The following is an 11,637-nucleotide window of genomic DNA, read 5'->3' as shown; positions in this document are numbered from 1 at the left end:
TGTCAACAGATCACCTCGAACCTAGTCATATCTGCCGCATAATTCCCATGACTCAGATTTTTTTCTCTTTCCCTGTTTCTCTGTATCACATTCTTCCACTCACCAACATCTCAACACTGATTTTGATACCTCTTCCTTCCCCTTCAGAATCCTTTATATTCTGGTTGTCTCTTCTTAGTAATTTCTTCCATTATGCCTAAGAACTCTTGAAAATCTTCAATAGACTGGAGCATAAAGCTACTGCCCTTAAACTCTTTTAGCTACTCAAGTGAGGAGACCAATTTCAAAATGCTAAAAATCGGAGAAGGTTTTAAGGAAGGGGGAAAAAAAACAAATCCACCCAACACTACTAAACAGTACCCGACAGTGCCTAAGACAAGCCAGGGCTCTCGAGTGAAATTTCAGACCTTCGTGGAGCCTCCCAATAACTTTACACCTGGTTATTACATAAATATCTGCCTGTTGCTCAGCTGATGGTCAAGTCCTAGTGCTTGGGCTCTAATTTCTAGTGGCTTTAGGGTCCCACTAGAGTGGATGTGCATTTCCCTGCTCAGTCAGGTGTTCCTCACACCCACCCCCACCCCCAGGGAAGTTCATAGGTTCATTGGAACAATTTAAAATGATAAAAGAACCCCTGGACTTTAACCAGTCTAGAAGAGCATCACATTCTCTAAAAGTAATAACATTTCTAAGTCTTAGAAAACTATCAAGGGGAGTAAAGTGTGTGTGTGTTGGAGGTGGGGGATAAATGTAAATGAGAAAGAAAAAGAGATTCTCTCTACAAAGAAACAAACGAAAAAGCATTTTGAGCAGTATACTCTACAAGATGAGGTAGGAGTATTTTTTTTTTTTAAATAACAGTAAGATTACCTTATGCAAATAGGCCTGACATTTCTTTCAGGTACTGCCAAACGCATTGAATCAAATCTCTAATTAAGTAAACAGAGTTTAAAATCAACCTACTCTATTCAATGATAGCACCAAATGTAAATTACTCCAGTTTTTATTAACAGTACTAAACCTCTTTGAAAATATGTGCAGTGCACTGCCTTAGTCACTGCTGACATTTCTAATTGAGCTCGCAAAGGAGGCAGAAAGAATTTTTCTCAATGTATTCATCACACCTTTTCTCCTAAGTGTTAAAATTCTACCGAGTAATGTAAAAGGCACAAAATTCCACTTTTCTTCCTTCACAGAATCCTGCCGTGTTCCTCGTGAAAGATGTTTTTCTAAATCTTAATACTCACTTGGCAAAAGCATTTCTTCTGTTAATCTCTTTTTGGGAAGAAGCAGAAGTTGTACTGAAACTTCTCCTAAAACCTAAATGTGAAAGTTAAGGTCAGAAGAGGAAAAATAAGTCACAGATTTGCAGTCCCTATTAAAAGTTACCTTTTATAATTTATCTATGTTCAGTATTTCAAATATTTATGTGAAAATGGAAAGCAAAGACAGTAAGTACATACAAAATATAAAAGTAATTTAGATTTCTTGACAAATGTTTACATTACCTTTCCCACAAATGATGCACAGATATGAATAAGTTAAGATCATGACACAACTTTTGGAAGTTTTATCATAAAATTTCTTTAAAACCAAATAAAACTGAATTATATAGTGATAAAGTGAATCTTTTTACTCTCAAATTTAATCTTGATATGAAAAAAGAAAAAGATAAAAATGGTTTGAAAAACGCTATCAGTAAATAGATCCAATTTATAAAATATTAAATAATAGATTTCAGAGCTTAATATTGTGATCATCCCAAATGACAGAGTAATTTAAAAAAATAAAAGAATTCACAAAAAGGTAGATTTTTAAAAAGATGTGTTTAAAAAGAATGGGATTTCCGGTTCTGGCAGTTAATGGCTGACTAGGTGTGCTGAATGAATCTCTTGATTTAAGCAAGTATATTTTAAATCAACTATAATTTTTTTTTTTTTTAAATACTGTTGAGCTAACACAAAAGGCACAATTTCAAAGAGACCAAAACCAAAAAAAGAGAAACCGTGAGAGGTAACCAAGCACCAAAGCCATCCACCATCTCGTACCACGGGACACCACTGAGTTCTAGAGGACTTGGGTGTCCGCCTTCCCGGCTGCACAGGACCCAGAAAGCATGAGGCCAGCCAAAATGGGAATTCTAACAAGGTTCCTGGTTAAAGTGAGGATCCCAAACGGCTCATCCTCAGTGTAAAGTTAAATGAAAAACAGAATGAAGCGCCATCTGGACAAAGACAAAGGAAAGTGGCTTGTGTTAACCTTAAAGCTCAGAAGAAGGCAAAATTTTCCTCCCTCAAAATCTGTGATCATAAGCAAATTTCACTTTACCTGTCTAATATTAAAAAAAAAAAAAAACATTTCAGAGAATATAAATGAAAGTAGTCCCACGTTGGCAGTGCCACCTGGCAGAAGTGAATGCAATCTCTGGAGGCACTAACTCAGGCCTCAAAAATTCCCATACATTAAATTCCAAGTAAAATTGGCATCACACAATAATAAACCACAAAACTCACCAAGAAAAAAGGCGCCATAAGTTAGGCTCAACAGAAACAGATGGCAGAATCAGACTTACGGAGACTTTAAATATTGAATTATTTAACATAAAATAAAAGATAACATTTAAAATGTTTAAAGACATAAAATAAAAACTTGAAAATATGAGAAAAATAAGTGACAATAAGTAACAACCAAACAGATTTGCAAAAAGAAAAAAAATTAAAATTTTATAATGAAAAACTCTGGTTAGATTAAGCAGGAGAATAAATGTAGCTGAAGAAAGAATCAAGAAATGGAAAGATAGATCTGAAGATATCCAGAATGCTGTCCAGGGAAATAAAATTATGAAAAATACAAAAGAGGCATAGGAAAGTAAGAAAGTTTACTGTACAACTCATCAGAGCTTCAGAAATAGATAATAGAAAGGTAAAGGTGAAAATATTTTAAGTATACAAACAAGAAATTTTACAGAATTGATCAAGGATAATAATTCCCAGATGCTGGAAGACTCGTGATGCCAAATGAGATAAACAAAAGAAATCTCCACCGAGACACATCATAGTGAAACTGTAGAACACAAAGGAAAATCTTGAAAAGCAGCAAAAAAAAAGATAAATCACAACAGTATGGATCAGACAGACTCAGAGCTGACTTCTTTAAAAAAATGACAGAAAACAGAAAACAGTAGAATTAATTGTGAGTATGCAGATTAATTGCGAATATGCAGGGAGAAAATATCTTTTAAACTAAAATTTCCACCAATTTTTAGTTTTACTCAGGAAAACTATCATTAGAAAAGACAAACAAAAACTGAGAGACTTTGCTGCCAACAGATGCTTTCTAAAAGGAATTTTAAGGAATATGCATGAAGTAGAAACAAAATGATCCCAAGTTCTGAGGATTAATGACTAAAGATATTGGTAAGTATGTGAGCAAAATAAAAAAATATTGATTACATATAAAAGCCATTATAATAATGTGAAATTTTGGGGGAAAATAAAGTAGAAACTGAATAACTCAGTTTCTAAAAATTTTCAATCGTTTAGGAAAGAGTAAAATATAATTAACTTAGATTTTGCTAAGTATGTATGTCGAAGTACCTACAGTAATTACTAAGAAACATATTCATAGGTATAACTTTTATACAAGTAGAGAATGGAATGGAAAGAAAGGGGAGTAGAAATATAACTTAAATGAAGTCAAGAAAGAAAAATACTTAAATATAAAAAATTGAAAAGTAGAAAACGAAATAGCATAAATGAATCCAAATATATTAGTAATTAAAATAAATGCAAATAGGTAAAATTCTATTTAACTCAGGTTAAAAGATGAAGACTTTTCAGATCATATTTTTTGAGAACAAGTAAAACCCAAATATATTCTATTTAGAAAACATTACAAAGACATAAGAACACAGAAAGGTTACAAGGCAATGGACAAAAAAGATACATTAGGCAAATACTTAACCCAAAGAAAGCCAATATAAGGTAAAAAGAATTATTATAAAGGTAATACCATTACATTAACACCAAGAAGTGAAATAACGTAGGTATAAATCTAATAAAACATATACAAAAACTATGTGAGAAAAATTATAAAACTCTGATGAAAGAAATCAAAGATCTAAATAAATGGAGAGGTATTACATGTTCATGAATAGGAAGACTCAATATTGAGATCAGTTCTTCCCACTTTGATCTATACACACAATGCAACCCCAATCAAAATCCCCGCAAATTATTTTGCGGACATCAACGAACCGAAATTGTAAAGTTTATATGGAAAGGCAAAAGGCCCAGAATAACCAACAAAATATTGAGAGAGAAGATCAAAGTCAGAGAACTGACACCACTAAACCTGGAGACTTACTATAAAGCTAAAGTAATCAAGAAAGTATGGTATTGGTGAAAATAGACAAATAGATTAGTGGAAAAGAACAGAGAGCCCAGAAATAGACCCATACAAATACAGACATCTTTGACAAAAGAGCAAAGGCAGTTCAATGGAGAAGGCATAATCTTTTCAAGAAACAGTATTGGAACACCCAGATATTCACATGCAAAAAAGATAATAAATCTAGATACAGACCTTATACCTTTCACAAAAATTAGCTCAATGGATCATAAATCTAAATGTAAAACACAAAACTATAAAACTCCTAGAAGTTATCACAAGAGAAAATCAGACTGACCTTGCGTTTGGCAACGACATTTTAGATACAACACTAAAAACATGATCCATGAAAGAAAAAATTAGGAACTTGGATATAATTAAAATTAAAAACTTCTGCCCTGTGATAAACACTGTTAAGACAATGAAAAGATAAGCCGCAGGTTGAGAGAAAATATTTGCAAACACATTCTGAGAAAGATCAGTATCTAAAACACATAAAGAATTCTTAAAATTGAACAATAACAAAACAACAATTTTAAAATGGGCAAAAGACCTGAATGGACAACTCAGCAAAGAAGATGTACAAATGGCAAATAAGCATATGCAAAGATCCTAGTCATATAATATGGGCTGAATTGTGTCTCCCCAAAAATAAAAAAGTTCGTATGTTGAAATCTTAACCCCTAGTATCTCAGAATATGACTATAGATGGAGATAGGGCCTTTAAAGTGGCAGTTTAAGGTGGAAGTTAAGATAAAATGAGGTCATATGGTGGGTCCTAATCCAATATGACAAGTGTCCTTATAAAAAGAGATTAGGACACAGACACAAACAGAGGAAAAGACCATGTGAAGACATAGGAGGAAAACAGCCATCCACAAGGCAAGAAGAGAGGCCTTAGAAGAAACCAACCTTGCCAACCAACACCTTGATCTTGGACTTCTAGCCTCCAGAATTCTGAGAAAATCAATTTCTGTAGTTTAAGTCACCCCATTTTGGTACTTTGTTATGTCATTATAGGATTTCAATTAAAACAATGAGATACAACTATACATCTATTAATTAGAATGGTGAAAATCCATAGGCTGTACAATTAACCTCAACAAATATTTAAGGACTGATATTATACAAATTACTCTTTCACAGATGGCTATCTATATGGAGAAAAAATAAAATTAGATCCTTTCTATATGCAAAATCAATTCCAGGTAAACTGACCAATATGAAAAGCAAAATTAGAAAACCTTTAGAAAGCACTATAGAAAAATATTTTTATGATGTCTGTTTTAGGAAAAGATTTCTTAAGACAAAATATACAAAACATAATGGTTTGCTATTTGACTACTTAACATTTAAGAAGTCTGCTCATCAAAATACCAGGAAAAAAGGACGGAAGACATAAGTGAGCCACTTGCAACATACAAAACCAACAAAATATTAGTGTCCAGAATATATGAAGAAAATACACTTTAAAAAAGGGCAAAAGGCAAGGGCAAGATATTTACGACACACAAAACCAACAAAATGTTAGTGTCCAAAATATATAAAGAAACCTACAAATTAATAAGAGAAAGACAAACCAACCAAAAAAAAAGCTAAGCAAGAACTTGAACAGAGATGTTGGAAAAGAGAAAATGTAAATGGCCCATAAACATGAAAATAGGCTCAACCTCATCTGTAATCTGGAAAACACAAATTTAAACAGCAATGAGACCACTGAAATCCATCGGATGGGCAAAGGCTTCTAAACCAAATGAGACTAGTGGTGAGGTGAGGAGCAGCAGAGAGTCCCATCCACTGCTCACGAGAACGTACGTGCACTGCAAGCAGTTCGGTGCCATCTAGAAAGGCCGAAGGTATGGCTACCCCATGCCTGGCAATCCTAGAGAAGCTTTTGTAATAGCAAAAAAACAAAACAAAACAGGACAATAGCATATTTTGTAATAGTTAAAAACAAACAAACAAAAAGGATATAACCCAAATATCCATCAAGTATAGCATAAATAATATATTTTAATGGAACACTAAATAACAAAATAGCAAAAACCTCAAAACTGAACATTTATTGATATATCTATATCTGGGTAATAAAGATATAAAGGAAATCAAAAGAATAATTAACATAAAATTCAAGACTCAAACCTGAGGACAGGGTGTATGAAAAGGAAGGCAGATAGCTAGAGAGACACACAAGGGTTTCTAGAGTCTTCGGCTAGTGGCCAGGTAACACATGTCTGCTTCACCATTACACAAACCACATGAATACGTTTCATACACTCGTGTGTGCGTGTGCGTGTATGTGTGTGTATTTATATATATTTCATTATATATTTCACAATAAAATGCTTCATTAAATGAAAACAAAGAAAAAATTATAAGGAACATAAAACTGTGTGATCTTACCAGGATAAGAACGATTTTTCTTCGAAGAAATTTCTGAAAGCGTATCCAGGGAATCTGTTACTCTGTGAAGAAAACAAGTAACGAAAACCTCATTACCAGGAGCCGGTTTTCGGATTTAAGACTGGCTCTTTACTGAGATTTCACGCCAATGATTATTTCTTATTTCACTCATTCAACAAACATTTATTAAGCATCATTATGAACCAGGAATGAACTTCAATCTACACTGGAGACAGGCAATAAACAAACAGAAAAGGTCCTTGTCATCTAAGGATAATTAGTATAGTCAAAGTCAGCTTAAAGTGAATTCACTGAAAAATAGAGACCTGACTTTATTTCTTTGGAATTTTATCTTCAAAGATGAAACTAAAAAATACAAAAATAAATTTATTTCATATTAAATTTAACAAATATTATATTATAATCATAAAAACATCATATTCTTAAATTTTAAAAAAGATATCACCTAAGTGTGTGTGTGTGTGTGTGTGTGTGTGTGTGTGTGTGTGTGTGTGTGATTTTTCTGAAAAAAATTGTATGGCTCGTACAATTCAACATTTTTTATTTTATATTTGACTCTAGGTACAATTATCAAGGTCACTTTCCTGACAGGTTGGTCTTTATTTCTTAATACGCAAATCATTCTTTATATTTAAGAAGCCCATTCTAACAGTCTCATTTTCTTTCTTTTGTTTACTGACCTAAATCTGCAAAACTTTCATTAGGTCAATCACTTCCTCCAGCATATTTTGTTACCATCAAGAAATCCTGCAACTCCAGAGGGGAAGGAGGAGGGAGAGGAGGGAGGTAGATGGGGAAAAGTGGTCAAATATGTGGTGACAGAAAAAAACACTAACCTTGGGAAATGAGCACACAATGTAAATATATATGCCTTATTGTTAAAATGTGCAGCTGAAACTTATCGGATTTTGTTAACCAACGTCACCATAAAAAATAAATTAAAAAAAAGAAATCCTGCAACTCTTGCAATATTTGCAATTTCATCTTGCAATTCATATGTATCTTTTTTACATGAGAGTCAACATACAGCAATCAATGATGAACTGATGAACACAAAAATATGACTGGATGAAAAGGACAGATGCTTGAATTAGCTGGCGATGGACAGTTGAGAACTTAATTCTAACAGTGATCAGTTCATTAGTAAAAAGGATCTATTACTGAAAATAAGAAAATCAATACTACACTGATGAAGATCACTTGGGCAGAAGGAAGGAAATAAGGAAGGAAGGAAGGAAAATAGTCAGTTTTCTTTAATTTCTCTAAAGAAATATTGGTTGATTTACATGTTAACAGAAGAAAAGGTATTAACTAGATGAAAGTTGAGTGACAGTAGAAAGCCATCCAAGCAGAGGAAATAACGTGTAAAGATTCTGGGACAGGAGGCACGGTTTTTGAATACAAAGTGGGGGAGTGGGGGTGGAAAGCCAGCTATGATCTGGGAGAAGCTCTATGCACGGCGAGATTGTGACTGGTCACTCCTTTATTTAAGGCTGTCCTCACGCAGTCTCTAGTTTAAAATTCTTTTTTTCTTGAAGAGCTCCAAAGCTGGTTTAAATTAGAAATTCCTCAAAATCAGGGACCATGTCTGTTTTATTTGCTTATAGAATGCCTAGCACAGCACAAAGTGCTAAAAGACACTTAATAGTATTTGATGATGATGAATGAGACAATCAGAAGATGACAGGAAGACAGCTGGATCGAAACAGCAGTACATTTAGAGAGACAGCCCTGATTCTTTTAAGAAGAGGGGGCTGCTGTTAAATGAATCACCTTAAAGAAGACCAAATAGAAGGCAAGGGAAACACAAAGTAGAAAACATGTGCTCCATTAACAAAGCGAGAAAAAGAAGATGAAACCATGAGAAAGTGGCTTCACAAAGTAAAAAAGAAAAGCTGTTACAGCATAAAAAACGCTATACTAGATTTGATCAATATTTACTGCGCCTATAATATGCACAACTATGTTCTCTGGGTAATCAAACATGAAATGAAGAACCCCAGTCCTTAGGACTAGGAGACAAATAAAACTTGTTACAAATCTATAGCGATGTGTTAATGAAGATTTGTGCAAAGTCACATGAGAACCCAGAAGGCTGACTGGCGATTCGGCATGGATTTTACTCCCAAATCAATCATATATAAGACATAGGTGCTGCAGACAGCCACTGAGCCTGTTTTAATCATTGCAGGGTAATGGTTAAGAGCTCCCCTTCTGATACTAGATGATCCGGGTTCAAATCCCCACTTGGGAGCTGTCACTTATCCTCTGTGTGGTTAACTTTCCTCTTCTATGAAATAGGAATACTGACCGTACCTGACCCACAGGGTTGCTGCTGCAGGGCGCATGGAGCACCTACAACAGTGCCAGCACGCGTAGGTGCTATTTTTTAGCTATAACCTCTTTTTCTTCACTTTTGTCAAATGACTACCAAAAAAACCCCAGCAAACTGTCTAAAAGCGAGAGCTTAGGAAAAAGCAACAACAAATTAACAACCCTGGGCTGAGTTCAGCTCCACCATTAACCAGTGTAGGAGATCAAAATATGCCACTCCAAAACATGCCACTCTGGCATAAGGTTTATTTTGAGCTGAAGACCTATGAGAATCAACAAATGCAGGAAAAGGCTTTCTCTGAACTCTCTATAGGCCTAAAATAGATCCTTCCCGCCCCCCCCAAAAAAGGAAAAACTTTTTTTTTCTTTATTCCCTTCCCGGGGGTTTTCTTCAGGTTTATTTTTTTTACCGGGGGGGTTAGTTCACCCCCCCCCCCGGCCGGCCCTGTAACAAACCATCATATCTCCCAGCCATTTTCCTAAGGCCTGTTTATCTTTCCTAAAAGTCATGTGCTCTCCCGTAAGTGGCCTTCTTCCCTCTCCCTTTCCCTTATTAAGACGGTCTATAAACTCTCCGATCTCACCACTCCTTTGGGTATTCAGTTCTTTTTGTGATGCCCCATGCATATGAAATTAAAATTTAATAAATTTGTGTTGCTTTTTCTCCTGTTAATCTGTCTGCTGTCAGTTTAATTCATAGATCCAACCCGCTCCACCCCCACACACACACCCCATAGCTACCTAGCCTAAGAGGGTATAGGAAAAGTTTTTTCTCCCCTATATTAGCTATATGACTTTAGTTAAATTACTTTATCTCGTGAAACTTTTCTTCACCTGCAAAATGGGAATGATCATAATCCTTCACTGGGTTTAGGGAGATTAATAGGTCCTTATTACTAATGAACTAACTGATTGCTTTGAGAATTAAGTTCTCAACTCTCTCTCTCCATCTACAGTGCACCATGCAGAGCCTGCCACTTAGTAAATGCTCAATAAATGTCTGTAATAGCTATTGTAATATTCCAGCTCACCTGACCAAACACTTATCAGGATCAAATGAAACATTTAATTGAGGATACTTTATAAACTGCTAAGCATTACATGTTAAATGCTATACTATCATAAATAATAAGAATTATATCGAGCACATCACACAACAAGAAAAGTAATATAAAAATTATACATAGGTATTCACATGAAAAACAAAGTGAGGAAGAAAATGGGTATAAAAACTGTTAAATTTGCCAGGAGGTAGTCACAGTCTAGTTGGAAGTGAACTGGATGAGACCTCCAGGTTGTGCTCACAGATCAGTTCTCACGAATGTGGTTATATCATGTACGTTATTCCCTACTTAAAGATCAGCATCCTACTTCCCACCCACTGAAAAGCATACATACCAAGCCAAGCTCTCTCCACACATAAATCATTCCACGTAATGGTACCTGGAATTTCATGATGACTTAGTTTCTGCTCAACTTAATTTTTAAAACTAGTGTGAGGTGGTACAAAAGTGTACTATCTTAAGAGACACCCAGGAGGTATAGTATATATAAATCCCTGAAGCTTCGCTTCCCCCAAAGATCTACTGCTTATCTATTTTTGAAAACTAAAGAAATCAGAGGAAAAAGCCATTTTGGTTCCATTAGGTTTGTAGGAGAATGAATGGGGTGCCTGCTGGCAGGAAATTTAATGTAGTTAGGCTGTGACTGAAGCAATCAGAGAGCATTTTTACTTTTGTTTGCATGACAGATTAAGCTTGCTGCTCTCACTGTTCTTAGCTGCAAACACCACTTCTAATAGCCTACACATACTCATAGGGTTTGCAAATGAGAAATAAAGGAGGTTTTTAAAATTGCAAATCCTCAGCAAAGCAAATTTATCTTTCCATGAGCCTCCTCTCTGAAGAAGGTGGCTGGTTTAACCCCTTGAAAGAAGACAAGCGCTGTACTCAGAGCACGTCTTTAATATAAAATTAGGGATGATAACTACAAACCATTGCAAATTATAAAAAGCTCTCGAGAATAAACATGAATTCCGTTTTCCTCACCTTTGTACTCTGGATGGGGGAGCAAATATTCCATATCTTGGAGAACAACTAAAATACTGCACACCTCCAACTGAACCATCATTCTTGCCATGGGGTTTCTCGAGCTCTATACCATACCAACATCCTAGAACGAGAATTGTAGATTTGAAAAGCGTCTGCCACTGTATCCCAAACTGTTATGCTGTTATACAAACCCAAAGTCTAGATGGTTTCGCATTTTCACAAGTGATCGAAATGATGAAAGATCATCATGATCATTAAGCTTTCAAATGATAGAATTTGAGAAGTTGAAAAATGAACAGGAAAAACATTTTACAAGCTTAATTGCAGAGCTGTACATTAAGAGAGAAAGATAAAATGCACAAACACAAATTTGGCAAGGAGTAGCTGTCATGCAAGTAGTGTATGACCAAAATATATCTAAAAGCTTCAACGACGAAGA

The 11,637-nt window shown here is 34.9% G+C and overlaps 1 protein-coding gene across 2 annotated transcripts in view; it reads right to left on the bottom strand.

Annotated features, from left to right (window-relative positions):
* Positions 1-11,637, bottom strand: part of CLIP4 (CAP-Gly domain containing linker protein family member 4) — a 54,398-nt gene that overhangs the window by 8,723 nt on the left and 34,038 nt on the right. Inside the window, exons 12-14 of one of the 2 annotated variants that reach the window (XM_011370742.2) lie at positions 11,196-11,319; positions 6,793-6,854; positions 1,248-1,320 (exon numbers count right to left, since the gene is read on the bottom strand). In XM_011370742.2, the coding sequence (XP_011369044.1) occupies positions 1,248-1,320; positions 6,793-6,854; positions 11,196-11,319 (259 nt within the window). The remainder of the gene's footprint in view (positions 1-1,247; positions 1,321-6,792; positions 6,855-11,195; positions 11,320-11,637) is intronic. The other variant, XM_011370743.2, reaches the window with a different exon arrangement.

Source organism: Pteropus vampyrus, unplaced genomic scaffold (genome assembly GCF_000151845.1).
Source record: "Pteropus vampyrus isolate Shadow unplaced genomic scaffold, Pvam_2.0 Scaffold173, whole genome shotgun sequence".
Classification (NCBI taxonomy): domain Eukaryota; kingdom Metazoa; phylum Chordata; class Mammalia; order Chiroptera; family Pteropodidae; genus Pteropus; species Pteropus vampyrus.
Note: the sequence above shows the minus strand (reverse complement) of the source record. Positions and strands in the feature narration are given on the sequence as shown.